Below are 16,971 nucleotides of genomic sequence, written 5' to 3' on the forward strand. Positions count from 1 at the left end.
GGACTTTTGCATCCACACAGCATTTACATGCAGTCTCTCTCAGAATCTATACTCTGGTCCTCTTGTTAGCACAAATACTTTATATTCAGTGAGCAAACTCCACAGACCCATGTTTGTTTTTCTTAAAAACAAACAAAGCCAAGACTCATGAAGCCCAGTCTACCCTTGAGCTCCTCATCCTCCTTTGTCAGTTTTCAAAATGACAATTTTATTATATATGATAGGCGTATATAATATACAGCATAAGAAGGAATCAAGAGTACTGTGCATAGCATAATAGAGAAAATTGGAAACTAAGAATTATGTGGTTACAAACAAAAATTAAGTATAAGAGCCGAGGGTAGAATTTAGGAAGGCTTCTTAGGAAAGCTTCCTGGAGGAGGTGAAGCCGAGGTGAAGTTCCAGAGATTTCTAGCTTAGCTAACAAAAGGTCACACCACTCACTGGGACTTTCTTCAGTCAGAAGAAATAAGCAGAAGAGGTGAGTATGAGTTTGGGCTTGAGGTGATAAAGTGACATTTTTATACAAAGTTTAAATAGAGAGGACCAGTCTGCTCACAGGCAACAAGGTTAGAAAGGATTCCGGAGTTGTCAGCATAACTGGTGGTAGCTGAAGTGATGGGTGAACATGCTGTTTCCCAGGGAGCTGCTGCAAAGGTGGGTGAGGGGCAGTCAGAGGAAAGCCACAAGAAGAGTAGCCTGAGTAGTGGGGAAACAGGGCCGAGAAGGTGGCACAGTGGTGAAGAGCACTTCCCGCCCCTGCAGAGACCTGGGTTTGGTACCTAGAACCAATGGGGTAGCTTACAACTGTCTGCAATTCCAGTTCCAGGGGATCCAGCATCCTCTTCTTGCCTCTGCAGACACTAGGCTCACATGAAAGTGCACATACATGCATGCAAACAAAAAAACATAAAAATAAATTGTTAAAGAAGGAAGCAATGTGATAGACATGAGGTCTGAAGAGGTGGCTCAGGGGTTAAGAACACTTACTGTTCTTCCAGAGAGCCAGAGTTCAGTTCCTAGGACTCACAGGGCAGCTGACAACCTGTTCTAACTCCAGTCCCAGAAGATCCAACCTCTTCCAGCCTACTCCAGCACTGCATGGTCACACAGTACACAGACATATATGCAGACAAAACATTCATATTCGTAGAATAATACACATTTTTAAAATGTAAGGAACATGGGAGTCCCTTGCATATCATAGACCCATGAGGAAACGGACCACAATCCAGAATTTGGCCTCATCTCTAGAGCCTACTTATCCATCTTATTTGAAGCATCCACCTCTCTTAAAAATCTTAATTCTTCAGTTTGCTTTACATTTCAGGAGGATATCCCAACTTGACTGATTGTTGTTGTTTGTTTGGTTTTTTTTGTTTGTTTTTTGTTTTTCTTTCACACAACCTGTGATGCTGGTCTCTTACTTCACTGTCCACTGATCCACTGACCCACACCGATGGCAGGACTTACTTAGAAAGCCTTTCCTTCCACCACAGAATTTCCTAAATAGATGGCATTCTCTGTGGGCCAGCAAGCTGCAGAGGCAAATGCAGGATGACTCTCCTTGCAAGACATTGGGGACACTAGCTGCCCCGTTGCTGTGCTAGGACTGAGGCTGGGGGATGGCCAGAGGGAGTCTGCAAAAGGCATGAATGACACAAGCCAGAAAATTAAGTAAAGTCTGGCAGATTCTGACTTTGGCTGAATAAGTCTGAAAGGATTGGACAGCAGAGATGCATTTGCCCTAAAGATCTCTGTAAAGAGGCTACGCGCTCAGAAGCTGTCAGCGCTGAGGAGGAGGACCTTCCAGAAGAGACAGGAGACGCCTATTCCGGAAAGGTTAGGCTAGAAAAAAAATCTCACCCTTGGACCGTTTACATCCGACCCCACCTAAGACTCCTAGACCGTCTGCACGTCACACCAATTTACGACACCCCTAGACTGTCTACCTCCAACACAACATCCCTAGATCCTCAACAGCCCACTAACCCGACACGCCTAGGCTGTGCAGATAGCACCCACCCCAAACCAAACCAGAGTCCTCATCTCAAATCCTGGATTTAGACCCGCCCAGCTTCCTGCGCAGGCGTGAGGAGGCGTGGCGTGGAGGTCATAGCTCCGCCCCCCAGCACGGCCTGTTAGGCTGGAAGAAGTTTTACCTCAGTCGCAGACGGCCCAAGGCTGAGAGCTAGTAGGTAGCGGACCTACAAGATGAGTGCAGGCTCGGACCCCGTGGTCATCGTCTCAGCGGCGCGGACCGCCATAGGTGAGTGTCCCGCGGGGTCACTTCGGCCTGCGACCCACCTCCCCGACAGGTGCGCGGAGACCTGGGCTCGCGTGACAAGGAGGGGGCGGGCGGCTGCGGACTCCACTGCCCGGTGCCTCGCGCCTCGCCCGCGGCCCCGCCCCTCGTACTACGATTGGTTTCTCGCAGTAGAGCCACCGCTCTGCCAGTCTCACCTATTGGCTGGAGTTGGGACGCGCTTTCTCTCCTGATCGCTGATTGGTCCGCTCAGCGGCACCATTGATCACGCTGTGGTGGCGGGGGGCCGGGAGATGGTGGTCTGAGCTGGTCCACCAGGCAGGCCTTGGCCTTGTCATTGTCCTGGAAATCTCCATCGCCTTTCCCCGCCTCGGCTTCAGCCGTTTCTGTTTGAAAAGCATATTGCTCCATCCACCCCCTCGGTGGTCCTCAGGGTGCTCTTGGTTAAGATGCCTTCCCTCTTCCCCGGTCCACTATAGGCTCGTTCAATGGTGCCCTGTCCACCGTGCCTGTCCATGACCTGGGGACAACTGTCATCAAAGAAGTCCTGCAGAGAGCCAAGGTGGCTCCAGAAGAGGTGTCTGAGGTCATATTTGGACACGTTTTGACGGCAGGTAACTCCTCAGTAGCCCTGGTCTGGGTCGTTAGAAACAAACCATCTATTTGCATACACATTACCACCAACCAACTTACACTGCTTTGGAGTTCCCTCTGCCAGGATTCTTTCTGTCCTCCCTTCCTCTAGCTGAAGTTACAGCTTCCTTATGAGCATTTGATCTGAGTGATCTTAGACACTGGTCTGTGCTGCCTTTGCATTGTTAGAAGCAGGGCCCGCCTGATGCATAGGAAAGTACGCATTGTTCTCCTCATACCTCTAAAGTGGCACACAGTCAGTAAGTGTGGGCCTGGCACTGTGCCCGGCCTGCAAGTGAGGCTGCAGCAGGCAGAACAGCTACCCCTGTCCGCTTGTCGTGAGCTAGGCTGTTCCTCACTCCTAGGGGACTCTCTGGAGGAAGACAGGGGTGTCTAAGAATGCTTCATCTTACCTCTGATTCCTGTTGGTCAGTGACTGGACAGTGACCACTGACCATTTGTATTGATAATTGGTTTGGAGCCTGGGTGTGTGGCTCAGTGGTGAAGTGTGTGGTTAGCGTGCATGAGTCATGAGTTCACCTCCTGTCCCGTGCTCAGTCAGCACACATTTGAATCAGCTGTAGAGAAAACTGTTAATATTCAGTACCAGCTTCTGCTCTCAGTCTGTCAAGAGACCGTTTGTACGTGTGCTGTGTCAAATATTCGTATTTGACGCACTTGGAGCTAGAATGGTTTTGATTTCACATCCTTACACAGGCTAGATTTTGCAACATCTGTATATACGAAGAATCACTGTTACAGAACTTGCTGTCACAATCTTTCTCTCCGACCTGTTACCTTTAACTCCTGAGTCATTGGAACAGGCAGGAGCTGCTACTCTCAGCCAGAAAGTTGTCTGATGCCTTGGCCTGTCCTAAACTCAGATCCACCTACCACTTCCTCCCGAGGGCAAGGATTAAAGAGATGAATAATTTATGTGTTTTTTACTTCTAAACAAACCCCAGATTAATGACGCTAGTTAATATAGTCCCTAAGTTTTTTGGCAGTGTCCAATTAGTATTTTCTAACAAACATTCTAAGGCAAGGTCATAGATGTATGTGTATTTGGAACTTGCAAAGGAGGGAACCACTCTTTGTCATTATGTCGGAGAGTGTGACTGACATTTCAGAGTTTTAATTCCATCACTTTTCTGCTACCTTTAAGGAAGTGGGATTTTTATTTGTTCATGCTGGCAGCTGGAGGAAATCGTGGGTGAAATGTTGGTTCTGATTTTGTTAAGTGTGTTTAGTTTTATTTTTTACTTTCTGAGAAAAGCCCTTACTATACAGTGCAGGCTAACCTGAAATTCACTCATAATGTAGTTCAGAATGCCTTCGAACTGAACATTTGGTTCAGTTTACAAATTGCTGGGATTACAAGTGTGAGCTGCCACACCAGCATGATATAATGCATCACTTTTGTGCACAGATTTCCTCCTTAAGTAACCCTTCTTTTCTCCCTAGGTATCTTGTGCCCCAAGCCTGGGAGCACACACAATGTTCTGCAAGCCTGAATTCTGCTGTGTTTACAGAAGTGTAGCTAGCTGTCTGCTACCTTTGGTCTTACTTAAGTTCTTGCCTACTAGGAGGAAAAGTCAAGTTCTCTCTACATATGAAGATCTTAAGGTTCTGTGTTATGGTGTCAGAAACACTGAGAAGGAGGAACCTTTCCTTGAAAAATCTAGCATTTGCACAAAGGTGGCATCTGTCCCAGGACTAGAGTGACAGGAAAAGAGGAGGACAGGCTTCACTGCTGCTGTGGGGACTTAGCTGGGCTGAAGGCATGCTAAAGTATCATGCAGTCTCCTGCAGCATAGCCCACACTTGAACCCTGATGTTTTAAAAACCTTTCTCGGAGCTGGAGAGATGTCTCAGTGGCTAAGAGCACTGACTGCCTGAGTTCAAGATTACCTGAGTTCAAATCCCAGCCACAAACATCTGTAATGAGACCTGATGCCCTGTTGATCAGATGAGATCAGAATGTATAAAATAAATAAATCTTGGAAAAAAAAAAAAAAACTTTCTCCTTCATGGGCAGCAGCTCCTAACCTTCCTAAGGCAGCAAGCCCTTTGGTACAGTTCCTCATGTGGCCACTGCAACTGTCAAATTCACCATATTTTGCCACTGTTATGAACTGTAACGTAAATATCCGATACACAGCCCCCAAAGGGGTCTCCACCCACAGACTTTGAGGCTTCTGTGTTCCTTGTTCCAGGCTGTGGGCAGAATCCCACTCGACAAGCCAGTGTGGGTGCTGGGATCCCCTACTCGGTTCCAGCATGGAGCTGCCAGATGATCTGCGGCTCGGGCCTGAAAGCCGTGTGCCTTGCAGCCCAGTCCATAGCCACGGGCGACTCCACCATTGTGGTTGCTGGAGGCATGGAGAATATGAGCAAGGTAAGTGCAAAGGTGCTGCTCACTCGCCATCCTGGTCACCTAGGGGGCGTGTCCTGCTGAGGGACAGACAGAAAATGACTCAGCCTGACCCCTGCCTGAATGCCCATTGCTCTCCGTGTTGGATGAGAAATCCCATGTGAAGAACAGCCCGCCAGCCAGGCAGCTGGAGGACAATATCATTTCTCTAAGGTTTCTCTGTGTAGCTTTGTTTTGGCACTCCCTTTTAAACCACTCTGGCCTCAGACTTGGAGATCTGCCTGTCTCTGCATCCTGAACGCTATAATCAAAGTGTGTGCCACCTTGTCCTGCTACCCCAGTTCCCTAGTTTAAACAGGGTCCTTTTTAGTTTGCACTGGCCTGAAACTCTACGTACATACCAGGCTGGCTTCAAATCACAGAAATCCACCTATCAGTACCCACCCAAGTACTAGCCCTACCTTTGGTTTTGTGGAGGTGACTCTAAATGTACTTTGAGCAGAGAGAGACAATGAGGCGTGAGCTCAGCTGTTTAGAAATCCCTTGTTCATTCTGTCATTGAACTTCTAGAGAGACTGACCCACAGCTTAAAATACTAGGGCAACTGAACTCCAACAAGTTAGGTAAGATCTGAGAATCAGGAGCATCCTGTTCCTAGGTACAGCTCATCTCTAGAAAGCATTCTTCTAATTTTGACGAGACGCCAGAGGTCAGAACAGTCCATTCAAATAATCGACACCATGTTCTGCACACAAAGCACAAGGAGCTTCGGCAGTGCAGATCTTCACTTCAGATCCCAGACTCGAGGGGGAAAAGAATCAGGCTGAGTTGGTTTGGACTTGCTTTTCCACTGGGAGGCAGAGTCAAGTCACACATTGCCAGTTAGCCTTTTTGTCCTGGCCTTTGTTCAGGACGGTCCCCAGGCCAGACTCCACTGATCTCCTAGAGGGTAGGGAGAACATGTAAATGACGCCCCTGGTGAAGCATGCCAGGCCCTGCTGTTCAGGAGCTGAGGCTGAGAGGCCTGAGTCCTGAAGCTCACAGCCAGCCTGGATCACATACAAGCCCTTGTCTCAGAAGCCAGTGTAGCTGGGGATCATGGAGAGCGGCCCCTCTGCAGGAGGCTTCCATCCTTGTCTATCATCTCTCTCACCAAGTGCTGTCCTTCAGGCTGGCACTGCAGTGGTCCAGCATCTTTTTCCTGTGCTCCAGGTCTGACCTAGGAATCCATGGTCAGAGACCCAGTGAGCTCAGCACTGCAGAGCTCAGGAGGAGGCTGAAGGTCACAGAGTGAATGGAGTTCTTCTGGTTAGATGTGCTAACCTGGATACCAGCACCCAGGGCTGTTGTGCATGATCACAAGACCCAATATGGAGTCAGTGCTGTTGTTCCCAACTTAAAGGTGGGAGTACTGATGACCAGAGCCCCCACTTAGATGCACGGCTTGTTACTTTAGTTTTTAAAAATAAGAAACAAAAAAACTATTAAACTATATCATTTTATTTATATTTATATATGTATATATATAATTACTTTGATTAATACCTCTGTTGACTTCTTGTCTATTAATATTCCATTGTATTCATGCTGCTTTTAATTGCTGAAAGTTAGAATATTTTCTACTCAGAAACCTCCTGTTAGTGCATTTATAACCTGAATATTCTCCCTGTGGGTATTATGTCTCTTCCCAAATAGATACTCGATGTGCTGGAGCAATAAGTCAGTGCTGAGGAGCTTGTACTCTTCTTTCAGACGACCAAGTTCAGGTCTTAACATCCATGGCCTATGCCCTTCAACTGCCTATTATCCAGCTCCAGAGAATCCCACACCCTCTGGCCACCTTTGTCACACACTCACATGGTACACATAATCTCATTCATGCACACACATGACATCTTTTGAAAGTAGTTCAGGAGTTAGGTTTCTATGCCACCTCCTTGTCATACTTGTCCATCTCGGAGGAAATAATAGAATCATAAGCAATTAAGACGCAGGATGGACAGGTTTGACCGAGAGACAGAAATGAGCAAGCAATAGACAAAGATTGCTAAGAGAAGGCAGGTGGGAGTGTCTGCTGACACCAAGAGGTGTTAGGTCCTGACGAGAAAGAGCAGGTAGTGAGGAGAAGGGCTTGATGGGTAATGAAGAGGGAGGAAGTACAAGCCAGACCGTCCTGAATCTGTGTGGGATCCTGAGAGGACAAGTGAGAACCATCCTGAATCTGTTCTTCCTTCCTGTGTCCAGGCTCCTCACTTGACTCACCTGAGAACAGGCGTCAAGATGGGTGAGGTGCCACTGGCTGACAGCATCCTCTGTGATGGTCTAACAGATGCGTTTCACAACTACCACATGGGCATCACAGGTAAGGCCAATATACCTGCAAACACTAGCTTTAAAATGGTTTACAAGAGTATGTGACAGTCTCTTTTGCATAGTGTTTGAGTCTGGTGGCTGTCCCACCTCCATATATTGTCCACCATCTATGTGGTCAGGAAGCTGAGGCAAAGGGTAGTATCCATAGAGTCATAGGCTATGTGTGATGGTGGAATCTTCCTGGAGCTTCCCTAGATGGCCTGATGCAGAAGCTTGTCATAATGATATGATTGGTAAGAATAGGACTTGTTTGCTGGGCCTTGTACACAGTCAAGAAGAGTTCATGCCTTCGAAATGCATGTAGCTCACCCATTGTATTCTTAACATTTCCTACAGTGCCAACAAAAAGTGTGTCACCCACATGTTACTCGCAGAGGGCAGATACCAATATAAAACAGCCACAAGATGAGATAAGAAACCTGGAAAGGAAAGCCGGATGACAGATTTTAAGGTCATAAAAGAGAGGAAAAAAAAGAGAGAGAGAGAGGCAGTAATAGAAAATTAACTTATGAACCCGAAAGGGCAGCAAGTGACTTCCTGAAAGGAACATGTTGCTGATGAATGCCTGAACTACCAGTAGAACGATGACTAGTATCAGTCACCTAGAGAGATGGTTCAGGGGTCAAGAGCACTTGTTCTTGCCGAGGATCTCAGTGTGGTACCTAGCACCCACATCCTGTGCCCTCTGGCCTCCAAAGGCACTATGAGCATAGCGTGTGCATGAGCTAATTCAGCCTCACACATATACAAATTTAAACATAAATTTAAAAAATAAGTAAACACGTTTTTTAAGGACTTAACAGTCACAGTGGCACACACCTTTAATCCCAGAACCTGAGGTGCAGTAACAGACAGATCTGGAAGTTTTAGATTAGCCTGGTCTGGGGCTGGAGAAATGGCTCAGTGGTTAAACGCACTAGCTCCTCTTCCAAAGAACCTAGGTTCATTTCCAGCACCCTCAGGTTACCTCACACACATCTACAACTCCATTTTTCCGGGATCTCACCTTCTTCTGGCCCTTGCTAGCACTACAGACCCATTGGTTCTATGAGAAGCATGAGTCATATGATCAAGGCAACATGGAAAGGGCTACAGCATCCACACAGGAGACCAGTGCAGATGTAAGGAAGGTGACAAACAGGGACTCCCGGTTTCTCTGTTCCCGTGACAACAGAAAATTAGTCCTATCCTTGTTACCCTAGTAGCTGGCCGCTTACTTGCTTGATTCTTTTTCTTTCCTTTTTTTGTTTGTTTGTTTGCTTGATTTTGAGACAGGGTCTTTATGTGACGCTCTGTCGGTCTTAGAACATACTTTATAGAACAGAGTAGCCTCAAACTCACAAAGATCCTCCTGCCACTGTTCCCAGCTAGCCGGTTTCTTAAGTGACATCCAGACTACCTGCATGAACATCACCAAGATGTTTATTAAATATTTAGGTCCTGGGCCTGGAGAGATGGCTCAAGGTTAGGAATACTGGCTGCTCTTCCAGAGGACCCAGGTTCAACTCCCAGCACCCACATGGCAGCTTACAGCTGTCTGTAACTCCAGTTCCAGGGGGTCTGACACCCTCACACAGGCCCCTGAAATACCAATACACATTTAAAAGAAAGAAAAAAATATATAGTGTTATATATATTTATGTGTATATAAATATTATTGAATATGTATACACACACATGTATGTTTAGCATGTGCAGTGTCCTGGGCTCTATACAAAACAAAACTATGTAGAAACCTGATCTCCAGAGGCACCAGACATAAAGAGTTATTACATATACCAACAATCCATTATTCAGTTAGGAATCTAGACAGTGTGATGAAAGAAAGGGACTCTTATCTGCTCGTCACAAGTACCAAGCCGTGGGTTAGAGAGACGGCTCACTGTTTAAAATTGCTGTACTCTGAGGACCAGAGTTCATCTCCCAGCAGCCATGTCAGCACTCATGCTGTGGCCCATGGACAACTGCCCAGGGTGCATATATAGACACATAGGCACATAAAGGGGTTTTATATATGTGAGCACACTGTCGCTCTCCTCAGATACACAAGAAGACATCGGATCCCATTACAGATGGTTGTGAGCCACTGTGTGATTGCTGGGATTTGAACTCAGGACCTCTGGAAGAGCAGTCAGTGCTCTTAACCACTGAGCCATCTCTCCAGCCCATAAATCTTTTTTAAATTAAAAGAGAATATCAAGCTTGAGCATCGTAGTCTGAAGATAGATGTAAAGATAGCGATAAGGAAGAGGACCAGGTCCTGAGCAGTGAGCGGCCTAAACTCACAGACCCTGCTCCATCATGGCCGCCCTGCTGCCTAGTACGTCAATCATGGCCTCTCAGGTGCTTTACTCCTGAGTCTAGTACAGCCGAGGGAAGGTCTGAAGATAAGTTCACATTCATGTTACACTTTCTGATTTAAAAAAAGTGAGAGAGGAAACCTGCTATAGTTCTCTCCCTCTGCCATGTTCTTCCCAGGGGACATGGCAGTAGGCACCTTTATCCTGCAGGCCATCCACAAAGGAAAGGGGCAGTCTATGTCCTCGCACTTTCTCTCAGAAGGTTCATATAGGAGATGTTAAGGAAAAGAGGCAGCAGTATCCCTGGTGAATCTGGATACCGATTTCTGGCAGTTTACAGACATAGAAAGGGAGAGACTTAAATATGAGTCACCTGAGCTACCAAAGCCCAGCTCATGAATATGCTGTTTTTGCCTTTTCTTCTGCTCAGCTGAAAACGTAGCCAAAAAATGGCAAGTGAGCAGAGAGGCCCAGGACAAGGTGGCAGTTCTGTCCCAGAACAGGGCGGAGCATGCGCAGAAGGCTGGCCACTTTGACAAGGAGATTGTGCCGGTGCTGGTGTCGTCCAGAAAGGGTGAGTGTGGAGGCCCCAGGGATGACTGTTTGTAGGCATGAATGATGCCCGCGAGGATGTGTGGAGGGATTTGTGGTTGTAAAGGTGTGGGTGTTGTACATCTGAATGTGGGAGGCAGGTGGTGGTGTGTTGTGTTCTGAGACATGGTCCTGCCGTGCAGCCTGGATGGCTAAGTGCTCACTGTGTGGACCAGGCTGGGCTCCACCTGATCCTCCTGCTTCTGCCTGCTGAGTGCTGGGAATATAGGTGTGTGTCAGCCAACCTGGCTGGAAAATACTGTCAACACAGCCGGGTATGGTCACACGGGGAACTGTCATCTTAAAGTGTCCACGGCTGAGACGTGGAGCCTCAGGTCTATGGTTCACAGTAGACACGACTCTCCTATGCAGTTTAAAGAAAGTCTTTCCAGGCACTCCCATGTGACTTACAGAGGAAGCATCTTGTTATGGAACTTGCCATGATCTGACATTGATGCCCAGCTCATCCAGGGGGGATTGTACCACTTCTGACCACTCACTTGTAACCCAAACCTGTGTCCAACACAAACAGCTGTCCTTAGGAAGGGCTGTGGATTGAAACACAGGGTGAGTGTGTCACAAGAGTGCTCATGGGAGAGCATGCAGTTAGGGATTCCTACTGGAGAGGAAGTGGGTAATAGACCTTTCTTCCAAATGTCACTCCTGATTCTGAGAAGTCCCCTGTCCCAGAACCCTGGCTTCTCTGCCCTTATTCCAAGTAACTGGTTTTGCTCTCTGCAGGTCTCACTGAAGTGAAAATCGATGAGTTTCCTCGTCATGGGAGTACCCTTGAAGCCATGGGCAAGCTGAAACCTTACTTTCTTACTGATGGGACAGGAACGGTCACCCCAGCAAATGCTTCAGGTTTGAGTTCCGAAGGGTACTGGGGAAAATACCAACTCTGAGGTCTACCAAGTAATATGTCTTTCTACACAACTTGATTCGTAAAGTATGTTTAAAGGAAATTTTTATGGTTTCTATATGCTTGGACTGTTAATCTATACTGAATGAAGTGATTTGCTTTCTTGACAGCTACACTAAGCATACACGTTTAAACATAAAACAAAACTAAAATTTTGAAGTTGTTCAAGCAGTGGTGCTGTACACCTTTAATCCCAGTGCTTTGTGAGTTCAAAGCCAACATGGTTTACACAAAGGGAAAAAAAAAAACAAACTCTGAAGTTAGGTACTTCTTTATTACCAGTACTGCACAAGAGCTCTGTGAGGTTGAGGCCAGCTTGGTCTGCATAGGTAATTCCAGGCCACCCAAGGCTAAAGAGACCCAGCCCCCCCCCCCCACACACACACCCAAAAAAAAAAGCTTCAGAGGTTATCTGCCCTCACACTTTTCAAATTCTGGAAAGTCTCTGTACCTGGGAATGGGGGCTAGGCTTGTTTATTCCGTATCCTTCTCCCTCTCTGTTGCTTTTGAGGGGAATCTAAGGCTGTGTGGTCAGTATCACACTGCAGACTTGACCATTCCTGAATCACAGCCACTGTCTTTGCTGTCAGTAGCTTAAAGCTGTCAGGTGGAAAAGGAGAGGCCCTGGGCCATACCTGAAGGTAAGGAGCACTGTCAACACCAGGTCGCTTGTTCACAGGAATGAACGACGGTGCTGCTGCTGTGGTTCTTATGAAGAAGACAGAAGCTGAGAGTCGGATGCTGAGACCTTTAGCAAGAGTAGTGTCCTGGTCACAAGCTGGTGTGGAGCCTTCTGTTATGGGAGTAGGACCAATTCCAGCCATCAAACAAGCCGTGAGTCTTACTCTCTAGCCTTTCAGTTGTTTGGTTTGTTGTCTGTCTGTCTGTCTGTCTGTGACAATAGGCCAAGCTGCCTTCATACTCAGGATGACTTTGAAACCTTGGACTCTTAGGCCTTTAGCTTCTTCCTCCCAGCTACTGAGAGCACAGGTTCGCACCACGAATCTTACTGCATCTTGACAGACCTCAGCTTGGCTTTGTTGACCTGAGGGCAGCTCTTTACTAAGCATTCCCCTTTTCACTCTGAACTGTAATGATGCGCTAGATTCTGTTACTTCCACCAGGTTTTGCTTGCTGTTTGCCTTTTGTAACATTGTGTTCCACAAGCCTAAAGTGAATTTGTTTCCCCACATCTGGATCACATACTTGTGTATTTACGTGTGACTTTGGGTTTGTATGAAGGTAGAGGATACATTGGATATTACCTCATATTTTTAAAAAGAGTACATATGTGAGGGCTAGAGAGATGGCTCAGGGGTTAAGAATACTAGCTGTTCTTCCCAAGGACCTGGGTTAGAGTCCCAGCACCCGTGTGGAAGATAACAACCATCTGTAACTCCAGTCCTAAAGGATCTCCCGGGCTCTTCTAAAATCCTCAGCACCAGGCATGCATGGGATGCACTTGCTTACATACGTACAGGCAAATCAACTACACAAAATAAAATTTTAAAAAATTAACTATGGAATTCTTTAGTATGTGTCTGTGTCTTAACTGTGTATGTGTTTGTATCTCTGTCTATGTGTGTATGTATGTATGTATTTGTCTGTGTGTTTGTGTGTCTGTGTCTGTACGTTTTTATTTCTGTGTGTGTGTCTGCGTGTTTGTGTGTGTGTGTGTCTGTCTTTGTGTCTATATATGTGTGTGGATAGCCAGGCCAATCCAAGGCTTCTCAAAGTCTGGTTGAACGGATAAAGGGAACTTAGTTTAATGTCCTTGCCCAGGAGCAGACTTCGCAAGATCCAATCTAGAGCTGTGGCCAGGGCCTTAGAGGAGTTAAGGTTTCAGTCCCTGGGATCTTGGTGTTTGCCCCTGAAAAGACAGAATTATCAATCCTAAGGCCATTTTGTGCTCTGTGTGTGGCACACTGAAGATGCCCGGTGTTCCTCTTGTACAACATTGATCAGCTTTCTGCTGACGTCATCCCATTGTCCCATTTCTCCCCTAAAAGCTGTATATAAGGTGCTGTGCTTACTAATAAGCTTGCAAGGTATAAGACATTGCTTATGCAGAATATTCTGGCCACATAAAGATGTCTTTTTTATTTTCTTATCTCCTGGTCATCTCCTTTAGGACACTGTCACTAAAGAATGGCATCCTGGGGTGGGGGTGTTTATGTGTACATGTGTGTGTGTGCGCACACATGCACACATGTGTGTTAGTGAGTGGGGGAGCGGTTGTGCACATGTGGAAGTCAGAGGACAACTTGCAGGAATTTTTCTACTTGTGGGGCCTGGAGAGCTCAAGAGTAAAGCATGACATCAAGTGCTTTATTCCTTGAGTTGACCGAACTGACTGTGATTTCCTCTGCATCTTTGATACAAAGTCTCACACTAGTCTGACATGCTCCAAGTAGGCCTGGCAGAGCTGCTCCAGAGATCTGCCCATCCCAGCCTTCAGCAGTGTGGTCATAGGTGCACCACCATGCTTCATGCCTTTTTTTTTTTTTTTTTTTTTTTAATTGGGTTTTGTGGAAGTTGGAGAGATGGCTCAGTGGTTAAGAGCTCTGACTGCTTTTCCAAAGGTCCTGAGTTCAAATCCCAGCAACCACATGGTGGCTCACAACCATCTGTAATGAGATCTGACGCCCTCTTCTGGTGTGTCTGAAGTCAGCTATAGTATACTTACATATCATAAATAAATAAATTAATAAATAAATAAATCTTTTTGGGGGAGGTTAGGGATTGACTTCAGGACACTTGCACTTTACCTACTGAACTATCTCTTCAACCCCATGTCAGCTTTTTTAAAATTATATTTTATGTGCATAGGTGTTTTGTTTGCATGTATGTCTGCAAGCCACTGTGTGCCAGTGGAGGTGTCAGATCCCTTGGGTCTGGAATTACAGACTGTATTATGAGCCTCCATGTGAGTGTGAGAAATCAAACATGGGTCCCTGGAAGAGCAGCTAGTGCTGCCTGCTATCTCTCCAGTCCCCAGATCCTTCTAAGTCAGATCAAGTATGCTGTATAACTGCACGTAACAGTTCGGACAGTTTAAACTTCTACCTTAAGAGAATTTTAGCATGCAGTCTTTTGGTTTTGAGGCTCAGCCTTGCTCTATAGCCCAGGCTAGCTTTAAATGTAGACAACTGTCCTGCCTGAGCTTGTAAAGTGCTGATTGTGTGTGTGTGTGTGTGTGTGTGTGTGTGTGTGTGTGTGTGTTCCCACATCTACCTAGAGAACATCATCTACCTTTTGAATGGAATCAGCTTCAGTGAGGGAACTGTTTGTCGCAGGGCTCATAAAGAACACTCCATCCTGACAGAGGTTCCTGCTGAAGTATCATGCAGGCTGACTGTAGCCTCCCCTGCCCTTGGCTTACAAACACAGGCCACAATCGCACACCTAGCCTGATAGTAGCAGTTCCCTACGAGAGGTGTATCTTTGAGGCGTATATTTTATATATATATATTTTTTTCTTCGATTTAAATTATCAGTGTGTGTGTGTGTGTGTACACATGTATGTGCACACATGCACGTACTGGTGACCATGGAGGCCGTAAGAGGGTATGTAATGTCATAGAGCTAGAGTTACAGGCATTGGTGAGCACTGGGATCTGAGGTCCGGTCCTCATGAAGAAGCAAGTGTTGCTAACGGTGAGCCATCTCTCCAGCAACTTGTATGTTTATGTTAGCAATGAATGGTTTGACTTCACTTCATCTTTCCTGTAGGTGGCAAAGGCAGGCTGGTCCCTGGAGGATGTTGACGTGTTTGAAATTAATGAAGCCTTTGCAGCGGTGTCTGCGGCCATAGCTAAAGAACTTGGATTAAACCCCGAGAAGGTAACCAGTGGGAAGCCGAGTGTGCCAGGGGACTTGCACAATCCATGTTTGAGGCTGTGAAATTTGACAAATGAGGTCATTTGTGGGGACTAGTCACAACAAACACAAGTTAACTTTCAGTTGGGTTTTTGTTGCTTTTCACAGTAAAGAACTGAGTGTGTTAGTTCACATAAGAGTCAGTGGAACATTCTAGAAACAAAGGAGACAGCAGGTGTCACACGGGCACTATTTATTCCTAAGTTTTACAGTGAAAAGTTGAGTCTGAAAGATGGTTTGGTTCAGGGCAGCTTCCTTGTTCTGTTAATTAAGCTTTGGGACATTGAAGCTGGCTAGGAGAAGTGACTAGAGAGGATTACTCTGTTTATATACTTCTAGCCTACATTGAAAAAAAAAAAAAAAAAGAAAGAATGGTTTGCTATCATAACATGGGAGGGGGGGATAAAACCAGTACTAGCCTGTGTCCACAGAGGACTGACTTAAAGCTTTTCTTCCCTGTAGGTCAACATCGATGGAGGAGCCATCTCCTTGGGCCATCCTCTGGGAGCATCTGGCTGCAGGATTCTAGTGACCTTGCTACACACCTTAGAGAGAGTGGGTGGGACGCGTGGTGTTGCAGCCCTGTGCATCGGGGGTGGGATGGGGATCGCCATGTGTGTTCAGAGAGGATGATCTGCCCCACAGCCACCACCCTTGGACAGTTCTTGTTAAATCAGAGACACTAACCAGAAGGTGGAACCAGAGGACCAAAATGAGGACAGGAACCCAGGTGGACAGCTTACTGTACTTTAATGTGAGAAACCCAAGGCTAAGACATTGCACCTGACACTTATAAATAAAAGGGAAATCCAATCAGTCATCAAGGGCTCCAGAGTGAACAGCATTTTCGTAACTTCCATGTTTATTGTCTTTGCTTTCTAGGTACAATTTTCTCTGATCATTGATTTTGCTTGTTTGTTTTTGAGTCAGAGTCTCACCATATAGCCTGAAAATCATTTTGTAGATGAGGTTGGCTTTGAACTCCCAGAGATCCACCTTTCTGTACCTCCTAAGTACTTGAATTAAAGGCATACACCATTATGCAGAGCCCCCACAATGATCCATTCAAAGAATGGGGATGTGGCTTCTGTTGTGAACTTCAGGCTCTTCACTTTAACTTTGGATTGTTCAAACACCTCTGCTTGCTTATTGTCTTGTGGTTTCCCATTGATCAGATCAAAACCAATCCTGTAATGGAAATTGGATTCAGTGACCTCTTCTAAGCTGAGGTGGTGGGGTAGCTATTCCAGCTATTCTAGTCAAGACTGGAAGTCACAACAAGTGTGCCTCTGGGTTGTTGAAAGTAAACAGCAAGCAGATTCCATGCATTTATCTCTCTGCTTGACTAGACCGGATGTTACCTGCTTCAAATATCTACCTTGGCTTCCCCAAAATGATGAACTGTAACTGGAATTGAAAGCCGAATAAACTCTTTCCTCCCGTACGTTGCTTCTTGTCAATGAGTTTTATCATGACAGCAGGAACAAAGCCAGAGCATAGGATGTGGTAAGAACAGCCAGCTTCAACAGAAAAGCCACAGTTTACAGCATGTAACTGCGAAGTTCCTCGTGATCATTTCCAATAAGCCATATGTTACTCAGATGAGCCTGCCAGGAGGTAGTCACACGTGCTA

The 16,971-nt window shown here is 46.2% G+C and overlaps 1 protein-coding gene across 1 annotated transcript; it reads left to right on the plus strand.

The window, feature by feature from the left end:
- The first annotated feature begins 2,128 nt into the window (after positions 1–2,128).
- LOC308439893 (acetyl-CoA acetyltransferase, cytosolic) lies at positions 2,129–16,768 on the plus strand. Its single transcript, XM_080941832.1, has 9 exons — positions 2,129–2,269; positions 2,746–2,880; positions 5,116–5,297; positions 7,518–7,635; positions 10,377–10,520; positions 11,279–11,401; positions 12,139–12,293; positions 15,192–15,302; positions 15,801–16,768. The coding sequence occupies exons 1-9, from the start codon at positions 2,215–2,217 to the stop codon at positions 15,969–15,971; spliced, it is 1,194 nt and encodes a 397-aa protein (XP_080797958.1). The 5' UTR covers positions 2,129–2,214; the 3' UTR covers positions 15,972–16,768.
- Positions 16,769–16,971: the final 203 nt, after the last annotated feature.

Source organism: Micromys minutus, assembly GCF_963924665.1.
Source record: "Micromys minutus genome assembly, chromosome: 30".
Taxonomy (NCBI): domain Eukaryota; kingdom Metazoa; phylum Chordata; class Mammalia; order Rodentia; family Muridae; genus Micromys; species Micromys minutus.